Source organism: Brachycentrus maculatus, unplaced genomic scaffold, assembly GCF_059751285.1.
Source record: "Brachycentrus maculatus isolate JH-2025_06_01 unplaced genomic scaffold, ASM5975128v1 h1tg000144l, whole genome shotgun sequence".
Taxonomy (NCBI): Eukaryota; Metazoa; Arthropoda; class Insecta; order Trichoptera; family Brachycentridae; genus Brachycentrus; species Brachycentrus maculatus.
In genome coordinates, this window is record NW_028280897.1 from 4,303,458 (window position 1) to 4,320,122 (window position 16,665).

General features: G+C 30.7%; 1 protein-coding gene across 1 annotated transcript in view; it reads right to left on the reverse strand.

The window, feature by feature from the left end:
* LOC148308947 (solute carrier family 7 member 14) overlaps positions 1–16,665 on the reverse strand; it is a 170,824-nt gene that overhangs the window by 17,098 nt on the left and 137,061 nt on the right. Inside the window, exons 5-9 of the mRNA XM_088260962.1 lie at positions 13,801–13,903; positions 11,551–11,759; positions 5,026–5,197; positions 3,052–3,235; positions 171–295 (exon numbers count right to left, since the gene is read on the reverse strand). Coding sequence (XP_088117088.1) covers positions 171–295; positions 3,052–3,235; positions 5,026–5,197; positions 11,551–11,759; positions 13,801–13,903 — 793 coding nt within the window. The remainder of the gene's footprint in view (positions 1–170; positions 296–3,051; positions 3,236–5,025; positions 5,198–11,550; positions 11,760–13,800; positions 13,904–16,665) is intronic.

Here is a 16,665-nt window from a genome sequence, read left to right on the forward strand (position 1 = left end):
AATATTATTGTTCAATACATGCATTGCGGTTTTGAATTTCAAATCAACATGAATTCGGGGTGTAATAATTAACGTATTTCATAATATGTTAATGAACGTCAAATATCATTTATTGCAGATTGGAGGGTTAAAAGCTAATTAGCGAAAAGGCGGATATTGGTGACACTCACCGATGCTCATCATTTCCACTAGAACTTCCAACCTGATGAACAAGGCGACAATTGCAGCTGCCAACCCGGTGCTAAATGTTGCTAATACCGGAGTTCCGGTTTTAGGGAGGATGTGCGCCAAGGTTCTAGTAAATCAAACACAAGTATGCACATGGGTTAGTTCATATCACTTCGTGGATTGTTACATAGAAATGTGTACATAATAAAAATAATAATAATAAAACCCTTATCCGCACCCCAATGATGCATAGGGCACTGCGTCATATAAACGCAGTGTTATCTTGATCGTTTACACATACCAGTCCAGGGTAATAATATTGAATAAATATTACAGTGAAAAAATCACTTATATTTATTTTACCCCCCTTGGGAATCGAACCCGGGACCTCCAGAACGGTAGCCGGGCGTGCTGACCATTACACTACGGAGGCGGACAAAGTGACAATGAAATAGGCGGACATAGTGAAATAGGACAATGTGTACATAGATACAGATATATCGTAGTCGTATCGGAGAAAGTGACCAATCAACAAAACGTAAAATGTTCAGGAGGGCCATTTAAGTCACTTTTGATTGGCAACAAAATAAACATCAATGCAGTTAGTCATTTTTAACAAGTCAATATATTATACTTTCAAGATTAAAATCCTTTGGGATTTTTTTCAGGGCAACATTAAGCTAGTAAGATATCAAATAGTCAATGATCAAGTTTTTGTAAAAAATGCACTTGGTCACTTTCTCCTGTATGACTACGATATATCCATTTTAAGCGGTACTGTATACATTGCATGAAGCTATATGCATGTATTATATATATTTTATTAATCGTATGAAGCTATAGGTACACTGACCTTTTGTTATAATTTGAAGGTAAATATCAGAAGATATTCAGAAAGGTCTAAAAAGTTATTTGTTGATAATATGATATTTGTGTATAAATTTTTTTTATTGTAAGCGGTTTCGTATCTAACGTATGATTCAAAAGTATGTACAATATATAGATTGAAATCAATAAATAAGACGATCTGTATCCGAGTATTATCATTATAAGTGGTACTGTATCAACGTATTAAGCTGTATTTAAACTGACTTTTTCTTAGAATTCGAAGGTAAAGATCGGATGATATTCAGAGAAGTCTTTAAAGTTATTTGTTGAGAAGGCGATATTTTTATCTTTTTTTTTGTTATTGTAAGCGGTTCCGTATCTAACATGAAGCTAAAGTATGTAAATATGGTATGTTGAAATAAATTTAGAGGATCTTAATTAATTTATTATAAGATATTATAAGCGGTCCTGTATTATTGTATGAAGCTATAATAGTATATATATTGATCTTTTCTTAGTAGGTATTCAAAAAGTCTATTAAATAATTTGTTCATAGCTATTTGTTGATAAGATGTTCTTTTTCAATTTTTTTATAATATGCTATCCCGTATCTAAAGTTTGAAGTAAATTTATTGAAATACATAAATAAATAAAGTGGTAGGTAATGTATCAATCGTATGAAGCTGCATGTATATAAATCGACTTTTCCTTATAATTTTAATGTAAATATCGGAAATTCAGAAAGGTCTATAGTATTATTAGCGGACAGTAATTTGTTGATAAGATGATCTTGATATATCTTTATTTTATTATAAGCGGTCCCGTATCTAACGTATGATGCTAAAGTATGTATGTATATCGACCTTTATTTAGAAGGTGAATATAAATATCAGAAGATATTCAAAAAGGTCTGTAAAATAAGTTATTGATCGTAATTTGTTCTTTTTTATATTGTTAGTGGTCTTGCAACAAACGTTTGAAGCTCAAGTATGTATAAAGACCTTTTATTACAACGTGAATATAAATATTGAAGGATATTCAGTACTGTCTATAAAGTAATTCGTTGATAGAATTTCCATCCATCTTTTTTTAAATATAAGCGGTCCTGTATCAAAGGCATGAAGCTTATGTTTGTACATATATTGACCATTCCTTTGAAGGTGAATATAAAATTCGAAAGAGATTCAGAAGGGTCTACAAAGTAATTTCTTGTGAGTCATTGTACAATCAATCGTCTTCTCCACTTCGAGTATTTTACGAATATTGAGCAAAGAAATATCCTTAAAATTTTAGTACATTCTTTGAAACGTACTCGTACTTGAATATCAAAAATAATTTTTAATGGTTTTATTATGAAAATAAAATGATATTTCAATATCAAATGCTTCCATAGAAATATCGAAAACAATGAGGAATAAAAATGTTTTTTATTTGTGTTATTTAAAGCTTGATTTGAAATATTTCTCGTATGCTTTCGAAATACGGTATTGAGTAAAAAACTTCATTGTGTGGAAATAATTTTAATCACAGAAAACGCCAACAATGTATTGTTAAATTTTGCAGTTAATTTAATATTTCTATATAGCCTTTGCTTCGGTAAACTTAACTTTAGAAAAAAGTAAAACATTATAATTGAATTCTATATTTACGAATCGTAATTTTTAATTTTCGTTTGTGACGAAAAGCAATTTTTAACTTTGAAATTGCGATGAAAAGCAAATTCAAATTAAATTTTTGTTTTATACAATTCATTCAAACCCTTATCCGTACCCCAATGGTACATAGGGCACTGCATCCTATAAACGCAGAGTTATCTTGATCCTTAACACATGAAGGAATGGTGATCAGCCCTCCGCTGCAGGCACCACTCCAGGGTAATATTGAATAAATATTAGAATGAAAAAATCACTTGTTTTTATTTAACCCCCCTCCCCCTGGGAATCGAATTCGGAACCTCCAGAACGACTACGGAGGCAGACTTTAAAAATATATATATATGTTTTTGTATTTATTTTTTTATACAATAGGTATAATAAAAAATTAAAAAGCAAATACCTGAAGATCAAACCGTCTTGTGCCATGGCGTAGACAACTCTTGGCATAGGGAACATGGAGCCAAACATGGACACAGATAATCCTGCCACTGCACCAACTGCCACAAAGTACTTGCATTTGTATGCACCAACTTGACCAAACATTTCCACCAGCGCAGAGTCCTGATCGACTTGGTCGTAAGGCACTAAAAAATGGTCATTCATATATAGTCATCATAAGTAAACCATTGAAAGAAAATATAAAAATAAATAAGTAAATAAACAGTTACTTTTTGGAAAGATATTGAGTTAGTGATTAGTTATATATTCTATTTTTTTCCTTTAAACATACTTCTAACCGTATGTTTTTATATGCCTATTTATTATTTTTTGACATCTCATCAAAGATGAAGAAGAATATGGAAGTCTGGGCATTTACGGGGCTTACGACCGTCATAGGCTGGTTTAAGTGATCACTTTACACACGTGTAACATTCACCAATTCTACCCATTATTGACAACCACACTACTCAAATTCTTGGAAGTTCTATATATATGAACCAATTTAGAAACTTTGTTCTTGAATCACTAGAACTTCACTAGGGACATCTATTGGTGAGATGTAAAGAAGCTTTTTTTATTAAGCAGAAACTCTTATATTAGTATGTGAGATCCGAATCCTGAATTATAATCACACACATGAGAAACGCCAGAAAATACCATTTTCATTTTTATTATTTAGCTTATAATTTGACCAGATAATTTATTTACAACATTTTGAGTGTGTCCAAATACTTGTTCACAAAATCTGGATTATCTCCAATTACAGGAGTTATTTTCATATTATTTTTTGACATCTCATCAAAGATGAAGAAGAATATGGAGGTCTGGGCATTTACGGGGCTTACGACCGTCATAGCCTATTTATGACCGTCATATCTATTTAATCATGCCTATTTATTGTAGCTTTTTTTGCTTTACACTTAAAATTTTATAATTAAAATGTAAAAGTTACTTCTACCACGCATACGATCATTTTTTTAGACATGTCAATATATTTGCGAGGGATATAAATGGGTTTTCAATTGATTACAAAGTTTAATCTGTACTCCCAGTACTTACTACTACCATCACGCCGTTTCCCCACAGGGGTAGGCAGAGAGGATGGAACGCCACACTCTTCTGTCCTGACATACACTCCTAGCCTCCTTCACATCCATACATCTAGTTATACATGCCCTCCGATTGCGCAGACTTTTGACTCCGCCAGATTTTAGGTTCTGATTGATCTGATCGTGCCAAGTCTTTTTCGGTCGTCCACGTTCTGTTTTCCCTCTCACATTCGCCACATATATTTTCTTAGTCATTCTCTCGCTATCCATTCGCTCCACATGTCCATACCACCGCAAAGAGCTCTTTCTAATCTTTTCAATTATTCCTCGTTCAGCCTTACATTCCTTTCTTATATCGTCGTTTTTAATTCTGTCATACAATGATTTTCCACACATTCGTCTGAGGGAGCGCATTTCAACAGCATTCACTCTGCTTTCATCCTTCCTTTGCCAGTTCCATGTTTCGCTTCCATACATTAGTGTCGGTACTAGCACGCCGTTGTGAACAGCTAGCTTGGCTTCCATGGACATATTCTTATTCCCAATCACTCTGTTAAAAGCACCATTTATTCTATTCCCTGCATTCACTCTTCTCTCAATATCCTTATCCACTTTTCCATCCCTTGTGAACATGCTTCCTAGATATAAAAATTCTTGCACCTGTTCTAGGGATTCATCGTGCACGATAATCTTGCATTCTGTCAAATCTTTCTCTCTTTCAAACACCATGACCTTTGACTTACCTTCATTCATTGCCAGATCATTTTCCATACATACATCATACATTCTTGACACTATTAGTTGCAAGTCCCAGTACTTAATTTTTTTAATAATAAATATCCGTATATAAAAAAGCAAAATATGGTCGTTTGAACTAATCTTACCAATCAATGTCAACATCATCGACGTGGTGACATATGCAACCAATATTATCATCAAACTTGTCACAATTGCCATAGGAATGCTTCGCTTGGGATTCGTCGCTTCTTCACCAGTTGTCGCAATTATATCAAACCCAATAAAGGCGTAAAAGCAAGTAGCTGCTCCAGTAAATACCTTAAATTAAATAACCATAATAACATACTTGTAAACAGGTACTGTACAACATTCATCGTTCACTTTAAGTAATATCACTTTCAAAAAAATAGTATTACACAAAGCGAAGATGAATGATAAGGATAGTATTATTTTACCATACCACAAAGTTATCAATGCTGTTAATATACAAAATATTATACAATACATATTTTAACTTGAGTTTTAGGTTAATATGGGTGTAGAACTTTTCAATATATTGTTCCAAGTATTTTTAATTTGTTGCTGACGGAGGTAAGAGGTCTAAATAAAATATGGATAAAAGGAAAAATTAAGGTATAAGTAAATGATCAAGAGTTGTAACCAGTTTTTATTTTTTAAATATTTTTTTTTGTGTTACTGTGTTAAAATATTTTCTTATTACTTTGTGGCACGTTTTATAAACTTTATAAAATAAACAACATTGTTTTTTACCACTATTTTATTGGTATACTTTTTTTCCATCCGATTTCGACAAGAACCTTGTCATCATCAGGTTTTAAAATGTACTAATTCTAAAACATTGAAATAATTAAAGTTGAAATACTCATACTCATACTAACCTAACCTAACTATAAATATTTCAATGTTTTAGAATTAGTACATGTTAAACCCTGATGATGACAAGGTTCTTGTCGAAACCGGTTAGAGAAAAAGTGTACCAATAAAAAAAGTAGTTGAAAGCAAAGTTGTTTATTTTATGAAGTTTATATTAAAATAATTAAAAAAAAATTAAACCGGCGAGACACATAAGGTGGCTTGACTTTGCTCTGCCAAAAATGTTTATTTTCTTTATATTTTTTTAAAAGAATGTTTATATGCATTTATATGTAGAAATGTATAGTTAGCAAATAAATGATTTAATAAAAATAAAAATGTGCTTTATTTTCAGTGCAATTTTCCATTCAGAAATTTCAGACCACCCATGGACGATCTAAATTTTGTGTCTTCGTGTATATTGTAAGTATTGCTATTTGCAGGTTTTTTGTAAAAGACCTTTGTGATTTTCAATTTCGTGATGTCGAAAAGCTAGCTGAACCGTGATCTTTTCCGCAAAATTTGAGAAGCGGTCACAATCAGAATTAATCAAAGCATTCTCATTCCTTTGTACTTTCTGTTCTATTGGCACAGTCGTGGAACAATTGAACAAATCATATCTGCTCACAAAAAAAACTAAGTAGTGTCTATAGGTCTTCAACCAATTCACCCTTCAATTTATCACAGACAAATTAGGTCGAGTGAAAAACAGGGAACTTTGATAAAAAGATAAGAATGGAGAATATTATGATTGGCAAAAATAGATCGGTCACGTGTTGAGACCTGCACATAATTATAGAGGGGATCAGAGGACGCCCACGCCGCGAATACCTATGCGACTTATACGAAGACATGGCCTGCTCAACGTGTGAGGTGCTGAAGAGGGTTTCAGAAATTAGACCAGAATGGCCAATTAGATGTCATTTCTACAGGATTTGGGCTAGAAAAGATATCCGTGTTTATAATGTATTGTCACCTTCTTCTAGCTCTTATAGATGGATTATTTACGTATTTACGTACACACACACACACACATATATATATATATATATATATAACGTGGTAATATTTTCCTTTTGAAAATTAAGTGTAAATAATATGTAAAGTGGGTGTATAATAATAAAATAAACAATGTGTTGCTTTGTAATTAAAGAAACGACAATAAAAGTTTATTCTTAATTAATCTTTACAATAATTTTTATATCTATACGATTCTGACAGTTAATAATATTATCGGAAGTCTTTTGTTTTCTTCTGAGTGACGCATGCGACATCTGTTGGTAGAACTGTTTTATGTAGGTACTATTTGTAGGTACTTAATAAAATGTATGGGTAGGTACCTAGTTATTTTATTACATCTCCCCCCTTGGGGAAGAAAATTCATAGTAAAATTTTCACTCGTCCTCCGGATCATCTTCTTGTAGTGAAGGGACTGGTATAAGTTTAGTGATATGATAAAGGTTTGATTTTATTTTTTTGTGACCTGTATCAATTCTGTATATTGAGTTAGAAATTTTTTCAATAATTTTATAAGGTCCAATTTTTAGTTCATCCAATTTTTTTCTGTTTAGCTTGTTTCCATTTTCCACATACACCATGTCTCCTACGTTGAATTCGCAGCCTATTCTATTTTTGTCAAATAATGTTTTATTGTAATTATGTGATTTTATTGTATTTTCAAGCGCTATTTGCCTGTCTCTAATCCAGTCATTATTAGATTTTCCTTGTTTTAATTCGTTGGGTAAAATATTTACATCTGTACCATATAAAAGATAACTTGGGGAAAAGTCAGTGACTGAGTGATTAGTATTATTATATTTATTAACACATTCTTGAGCTATTGTGGTCCATGCTCTTCTCTTCCCTTTTTCATTTATTTTGCATCTGATTTTGTTCACCAATGTTTGATTCAGCCTTTCATTTAGGCCATTTGAGAATGGTGCATTTACTGCAGTGAAGATTATTGGGATCTGCTTGTCATTTAAGAATTCCTTGAATTCTTTCGAGTTTATTCCTGGGTATTGGTCGGTGAGAAGCATACCAATATCCTCGGTTTCTGTTATTTTCATGACTAGTTTTATAAAATCATTTGCATTCTGAGTTTTCGAGGTTAAAATAAATGCGTATCTTGTAAAGTGATCCACTAAGAGATGTAGATATTTTTTTGTTGATCTTGAACCTCCTAAACCTCCAATTGTGTCTAAAGATATTATTTCAAAAGGCTTTGTGGTCGGGCCTAGATGAGACATAAATCCAAATTTCTTTTGTCCTCTTGATTTATTTTTAATACAAATTTCACAATTTCTACAAATTGTTTTTATGTTTTTCGTCAAATTTTTGGCTGTGTAATGTGGACTAATAGTCTTTTGCATTTGTCCAATTCCAATATGGCATAGGTTTTCATGTATGTCTTTTATGATTTCGATGCTAAACGGTTCTGAAAGAATAATTTTTTCTTTTTTCTTGACCTTTTTAAAATAGACATTGTTTTTTTCAATCCATTTGTTTTTTTTCTGTTGAATTCTTTCATTTTTATTCTGATCTCTTAAAATATCTTCCAATTTAACCAAATTTACAACTTTTAATTGTTCATCTGCATTTTCACTCGATTCTAATACTGGATTCCTGCTTAGACAATCTGCTTCTAAATTCTTCTTTCCTGGATTATATTTTATTTCAAATTCATATTGCGATAAATAATATGTTAAATCACCTAACTCTTCATCGGTCCTAGATTTCAGATTCATATTTTCCAAAGGTTTGTGATCTGAATAAACCGTAAATGATTTACCTATTAACCAGTATTGCCAGTATCTTACTGCTTCCTTAATTGCTAAACATTCTAAATATATTGCTTTTTTTTTCTTCTGGGCTTCATTTAGTTTTTTTGAAAAGTATGCCACTAGTTCTTAGATTTCCATATCTTCTTTGATCCGAAAACCTTTTTTTTATTTACAGCGTTTTCGTGTTTTTTTACTTCATTGAATAAATCGACTGTATCTTCTAATTTTTCTCTATCAATCTTATTAATTATAAATTCTGGTAAACCAGCCACAATAAGATCTACTAAGGTACCCATGTCGATCGTTCTTCTCATCTCCAACAAAAGTTTTTCCTTCCTTATGGCATAGTCTAACAAGGAACCGTCGTTATATTTAAAAGATAATGCAAACATTACATGGTTCCATCCCTTGTTTGTAAATGTTTTACAAAAGTTGTTTTTCCATACTATCCATTCTGAGTTCATGGAAAATTTTATCATCATCGAACTGTACCAATCTTCACAACTTTTATCCATAAACAATCTTAATATTTCAATTTTTTTCTCATCCGTTGTCACCTCAAAACGTGTACATTCTTTTTCAAAAATATCCATCCACTGGTTTGCATTAGGATTTTTGCTTGTAAATTTTTGAATGATGAACATCTCTGAAATATCTTTTAAATTTTGATGTTTGCTTACCTGAGCATTTTGTATTAATTTTTCTAGTAAGTTTTCTAATGTTTGAGGAGCAGTATCCATTTTTTTTAAATTTTGTCTCTTTATTTTTGATTAACAAAATTGTCGTTTTATAACGTGGTAATATTTTCCTTTTGAAAATTAAGTGTAAATAATATGTAAAGTGGGTGTATAATAATAAAATAAACAATGTGTTGCTTTGTAATTAAAGAAACGACAATAAAAGTTTATTCTTAATTAATCTTTACAATAATTTTTATATCTATACGATTCTGACAGTTAATAATATTATCGGAAGTCTTTTGTTTTCTTCTGAGTGACGCATGCGACATCTGTTGGTAGAACTGTTTTATGTAGGTACTATTTGTAGGTACTTAATAAAATGTATGGGTAGGTACCTAGTTATTTTATTACATATATATATATATATATATATATATATATATATATATATATATATATATATATATATACATATTATACAAAATATGCAGGAAAATATCCTCTTCAATATCATCATTTTCTGCTGTATTGTATTAAAAACATTATTATCTCAAAACTTTTAGAAACACTTTCAAATTATTTTTAAACTCATAACATTTTTTTGAAGTGTGATTAGATTTCCGCCCTGAAACTTTTAATTATTGTCTTTGAAAAGTTCCGAAAACGAAAAGATTTTCTTTGGTCTTAAAATAATCGTGACAGTACTCTTCATATTTAATATTCGGTTTATCTACCACATACGAATTTATTTTATAAGAAAAAGGGTGATACACCATTTTAGCAGTAATTAGTACATATTAATAAGTTATATCCAAACGTAAATTAATAGATTACGTTATTAGTTGGATATTAACATAAATTTATTCACTGCTTGAAATTAATTTATAATTGTCGCACAAAAAATGCTCCAAGGACGTTTTTCCTAAAACCTGAATTGTTCGCCGAAATGGAGTCGTAACTCCATGCTGTTAAAACCACGTATTAATTATGCAAAGTTGTTCCAACCTCGGTTAGATTTTTTAAAACGAGTTACTACTTTTTTTTTTAGCTTGGTTTTATATTCAAATACTTATAAACAATATTATTTATACAATATTTAGATTTTAGTATGAAAAAGAAATCCTCATACATAAGAAAATTAATAAAAATAAAAATTACTAGACCTATTTTGATATTTTTTATTTGTTCACCTGAAAGCTGAGATCTCAAGCGTTTAAATTCAGAACGTGAACGGTCGCGCTAGAAGTCAGACGTGTTTCATATAAAATATAAAAATAAATAAAACCATTATCCGCACCCCAATGGTGCATAGGTTATCTTGATCGTTTACACATGAAGGAAAGGTGATCAGCCCTCCGCTTCAGGTACCAGTCCAGGGTAATATTGAATAAATATTACAGTGAAAAAATCACTTATATATATTTGACCCCCCCTGGGAATCGAACCCGGGACCTCCAGAACGGTAGCCGAGCGTGCTGACCATTACACTACGCAGGCGGACAAAATACATACATACTTATATGTATATTGAATGTTTTTTAGAATAAACAATATATTGAAAAAATATCTTTATAAATTATTTAACTCCTTACCTTTCAAAAACTATTTTCTGTTCAAAACCGTTTATTAATTTCCATAAAAAAAATTATCAATACAAAAATGGTAGTAAGCAAAAAAAAACGTAAATTGTGAAATAAATAAATGAATAAAAAATAAAGTAATTAACCGTATATATGAAGCGGTTAAAAAAAGAAAAATCCATTGAAACAGTCTAAAAATATAGAAAATCTTGATTGGTAATTTTGTTTTGGAAATGCATTAAATATTTCAGAGTATTTTGTGAAATAATTGAGCCAATTCCCATACAAAATAAGCAATTTCAATTTTTCAGCTGTTCCTACGGTTTTTTTTATATATATTCAATTCGAGCCATTTTAATTTTTTTACTATATGAAAGCATGGCAGTAAAATTGCATTAAATAAAAAGGATATAAGATAAAGAATACTTAAGAAATGCGTGTCAGGTTCCCGGAGGTCCCGTGGTTAGTGTCGCGGACTCTTAAGTCAGAGTTCTCGGTTCGAACCCACTCTGACAAAATTTGATACCTATTTCTAATAATGAGCCGCTCAGGCTCAAATAAATAGTATGAAATTGAAATGTTTGTGTTTATAATAAAAACATGTATATATATGTATATATATATATATATATATATATATATATATATATATATATATATATATATATATATATATATACATATATATATTTATTTGTATATATATGTATATGTATTAATACACAATTCATATACAATTGTAAATAAAGACTTACCCCACTCCATCCGTAAGGCAAGAATCCCTTGTGTTCAGTCCAGTTATCGCTACTAACGTAAAAGAGGCCTGCGCCCATAATGAACACCCACACAGACAGATTTATGACGTTCAGCACGTTATTGAAGATGAGTGATTTCTTAACACCGGCTGCCATCAGAACTGTCATCAATATTGTGATGACGCAAGCAATTAGATCCGGTGGTCGACCTGCAGAAAAAAAATAGTTTCACAAGTTTTAAAAATATATTCGCAATATTTTTGAGTGTGTTCAAATGCTTGTTCACAAATCTGGGTTAGGAGTTAATTTTACAAATTTGACATCTCAACAAAATATGCAAGTCTAGGTATTTACAGGAATTACGACCTCCCATAGGAACAAACAGAAATTGCAGAGCAAAAGTGGAACTGGACAGGTCCTGTTTCGGTCAGGTCAGGCAAAATATTTCACATACTTGATAACGCCTGAAAATTTGATTTTCAGTTTTTATGATCAGCTATTTTGGGAGAAATCCAGATTAATGAACATGTATCAAAATACACTTTTAATGTTATGAACGTATTTATGTATTGAATTCACACAAACGAAAGGAGGGGCATTTAAAAGTAGGAACTGAGATTAAAAGATACAGATAATATCATGATAACAGCGAAAAAAATATATTACTTAAGTACATAATACCTCAGTAATCCACAAAAATAAATTTCTTCTCCCGTTTTAAAAATAATACCATCAATTGCTACATTCTCCAAAAACCACATTCTCATATTTATTTTTCGTTTCATATTATTTTGCTATTTGTTTAATAACGGTGGAATACCGGAACTGTGGGTGGAATGTTCTATCCCCATAAATAATTTTTGATATATATTTTTCTGGAATTCTTTCATTGCTTTATTTGAACGTTTATTTTGCTTTGCTAGTATTTATATGAATTTCATCAGTATGTTCATTATTTTTACAAAGGTAGTATTTATACATTAACCCTTTGGTTACCAAAAATTGATATATCAGATTTTGGTAGTCTAGCGAGAAATACCGGATCCGTCGGATCTGACGTCATGATTTATGACAGTATCAGATACATTTTGGACAGCATGTAAAGCTGTGATATTATTCAAATATAGACATTTTTACATGTCAAGGTTAATCAACAACATGCAATAAATTAATGCAAATGCATATAATACAAATATTGCAAATTAATTTTGTTTATTGGTCACACCCCTACTCTATTGCGTTTAACACCAGATGCCTTCAATGAGGTCGGGAAGTCGTTTAATTCGCCGGTGCTCATTTTTTAAAAATTATTTCTTTGTTAATTGTTCTACATTTTTCTACGAGTTTATTCTTTCTAACCCCCTATTCGCATTCAAGAGTGCATAGGTCAATATATCGTGTATAAACAGTGTTATATGGATTTATTACAGAAATTGAATACCCCATTTCTTACTATTATAAAATAATGTTTTGTTCGTTTATCAATATTTTCCATCTGTAAAACTTGTATTCCTTAGTAGTTGAATTTTGCACCAAATACTAGTTTTGTTGATTTCGAAATCCAAAGATATATTAGCAAAGCAAGTGTGGGTTTTAAATGAGAAGGTTAAAAAAAGAGTTTTATCACTAGATAATGTAAGAGGTTGAAACTATCAATACAAAACGGAATTCAAGGTGTTGATTCAAATCATGAAATATTTGTCGGGAGAAATATTGCTTTTTAGAAAGCTATTTCTGTTTTATCCTGTCGCTTCACATTTCCGAACCGATTTATCCCCTGTTCAGGGTTGATAGAAATTTCATATTGCAACACTGTATATGAGTCGCCTACTTTCAAAATCCGCCAGATCCAATTTTATAAGATTTTAAAATAAATATTCTATCGGAATGCCAATTGTGGGTTTTATTGTTTAAAATATTTATATACTTGAAAACTTGCATAAAAATACACGTTGTATTTCAAATTCCGCTATATTCATGGAATTTGCCTTCTGACCCATATCGGCCAATCAGAGAGCGGGGATAGGTCAAAAATTAAGGTGACGTCATTATCGGTTTGTGTCTCGTGTTTTTTTATACTGAAAAAAAAACTTTAAAAATGTTAAAATTCTCTATTTCATAATGTTTTATCTGAAGATAGACAAATCTTTTAAACATAAATGTTACCCGGAGAATTTAACATTTTTTTAGAAAATCGACTTACATGGACCTGGCGGATTTTGAAAGTAGGTGACACATATCATCACTTACCAAATATGGTACCAAGAGAATTGCCTATTCCGGTACTGATGACTCCATTAGAAAGTGCATCGAAGCAGGCACTTAAAGCGCAGGCACAGGCGCTCGTACCGATCTGTGAAAAACAACAAATTAAACTTGATAAATAACAAAAATAATAGTAAAGTTCTAGTGATTCAAGAATAAAGTTTCAAAATTGGTTTATATATATATATGTAGAACTTCCAAGAATTTGAGTAGTGTAGTTGTCAATAATGGGTAGAATTGGTGAATGTTACGCGTGTGGAAAGTGATCACTTAAAACAGCCTATGATGGTCGTCAGCCACGTAAATGCCTAGACTTCCGTATTTTTCTTCATTTTTGATGAGATGTCAAAAAATAATATGAAAATAACTCCTGTAATTGGAGATAATCCAGATTTTGTGAACAAGTATTTGGACACACTCAAAATAATTTATCTGGTCTAATTATAAGCTTAAATAATAAAAATGAAAATGATATTTTCTGGCGTTTCTCATGTGTGTGATTATAATCCAGGATTTGGACCTCACATACTAATAAAAAAGTTTCTGCTCAATAAAAAGCTTCTTTTCATCTCGCCAATAGATGTCTCTAGTGAAGTTCTACTGATTCAAGAATAATGTTGATACATAACAAGAACAATTGGTGACTGATATCAAAGTCCTTGAAATAATGTATTATATGTATGAGGACGATATGTGTGTGTATATTCAGTAAAAACATAATTTTACACTATAAACTACATACTTATATGATAAAATAACATAAGATACCATCAAAGGACCAAAGATGTTCTTTGAAGCTCAGTTCAAATACAGCCCAGTTCAAATACATTTCAAGCATCGTGATGTACCAAAGAAAAATAATTCTGGTTGCATGAAAGAATTTATTTGTGGAAAAATAAAGATTCCCTTGAAAAATAATAACACATGTATTTTCTTGAATGTTCTTAGAAACAGTTGCTCAGTAAACGAAATGGAAGATATCGTGTCTCGATTTATTATACTTGGTCGAAAGACAGTACGTTAGTATCAGAACTTGAAGAACACAAATTGAGTCCAAATGAAAAATCCAAGAAAATTGAAAATGACATTTTCAGGCATTTTACAGTATGCATGGTAAAAATAATCCGGGGTTCGGATATTGTATAACCTCAAATTAAAGGGTCTCTGCTAAAGAAATATATAAATAATGAGATTTATGACATGTCAGGAGCTCCAACATTTGAATATTGTGGTTGTCAATCATAGGAAAACAAGTAATTGTTGCACGTGTGTAAAGTGATCAGTTAATCAGCCTCTTGAAGGTCATGTAAATACCCAGGCTTCTATATCCTTCACAAAACTTTGCTTTTCCTACCTTAAATGGCTTTAGTAAACTCGTTTTTAAAGAACGTTTTTAAAGTTTAAAAATATATGTATTAAAAATTAATCTAGATCTTTTTAGGTAAAACCTGAGGGTTTTTCCTCCATTCGAAAAATATTTAGTTTATTGAAAAAATAATTAAACAATACATTTTCTGCCTTGTATCGGGTAAATATTAAGTTAAAATATGCCTCTTTTGTTGGGATATAGTACATTTTCTGGGCATTCCAAAAACATGCACAAATGAAAATTGACGATTTTTGATACATGACGTTGTTGAAAGGAGTGAGCGATATGTCATGATGGGTCTCAAACAAATTTTATTTATTTTGATTTTGATTTTCTATCATTCTGAAATATTTATTAAATTTTACAGTCTCCTTACGTTCAAATTCAGATATTTTCTAAGAATCAATTTTATATTATCAAAAACTAGATATATAAGAAGGGAAAAACGTAATCAATTTCAATTTCAAACGTTTTCAAATTGTAAATTTAATGAATATAATTGTATGATTAACTCCGTCAATATGTTTTTACTACATATAATATTATGTAAATTTTTATGAGAAAGTTCTTTTTTTAGTCGAACAATTCTCATGAAAAATGTGATAAATCTAGTACATATATTATCTTTTCCATTCGAAATACACAAATGAGTCTCTTGTCTGCTATTACATTATTGGTTTATTTCCATCCCAATATGACCTATTTCATTGCCACTGTCTGATGGCTTCAATTTCAAAAGCGGAAATGAATGTTGCCATATGTGTCACACGTCCTATTGTAATTAATTTAGTTTTACAAAACACACTCATGATTGCCAGCGCAAAAAAACAAGGGAAAACAATTCAAAACATCACAATAGCTGTTGATTTGACTAATAAAAATGTGAAAAAACGAACAATGAAAATTGAGTATAGATAAGTGTCCTTATTAGTTGCAATGCGAAACAATTGATTTCCCCTATAAGTAATTCATTAACGGAAAATCAAATTAATAATACAGAGAGAATACTGTGTGGATGGTAGTGCTGGATCTGATTGTAAATTGATCTTTGTAATTGTTAAATTTTAATTTTAGTTTTTCATGCAAAAACCATATTAATGCTTGAGTTTTGTCTTTTACCGCGCCAAAAGTGGTTTCACTTAAAAAATATAACTTTTGTCTTAATGACGTAAAATCGGTTGTCAATGGATCTTATTTATTTATTTAAACATATCACATACACAAGTCACATATATGTATAATATTCCTGATGAGTCATTTCCATTCCTTATTTTGGGACATGGGATTAACGTTAACAAGACTGAAAAAATAAGAAAACACAGGACAAAATGGAAAATGTAAAGCAATAAATAGAACAGTAAATGTGCATTAAAAAAACATAAAGTTAGAAGCATGTTGAAAGGAAAAAAATAGAAAATATAACTAATCTCTAACACAAATACCTTTCCATAAAGTATTTTTTTAAGTTTATTCATTTTGTA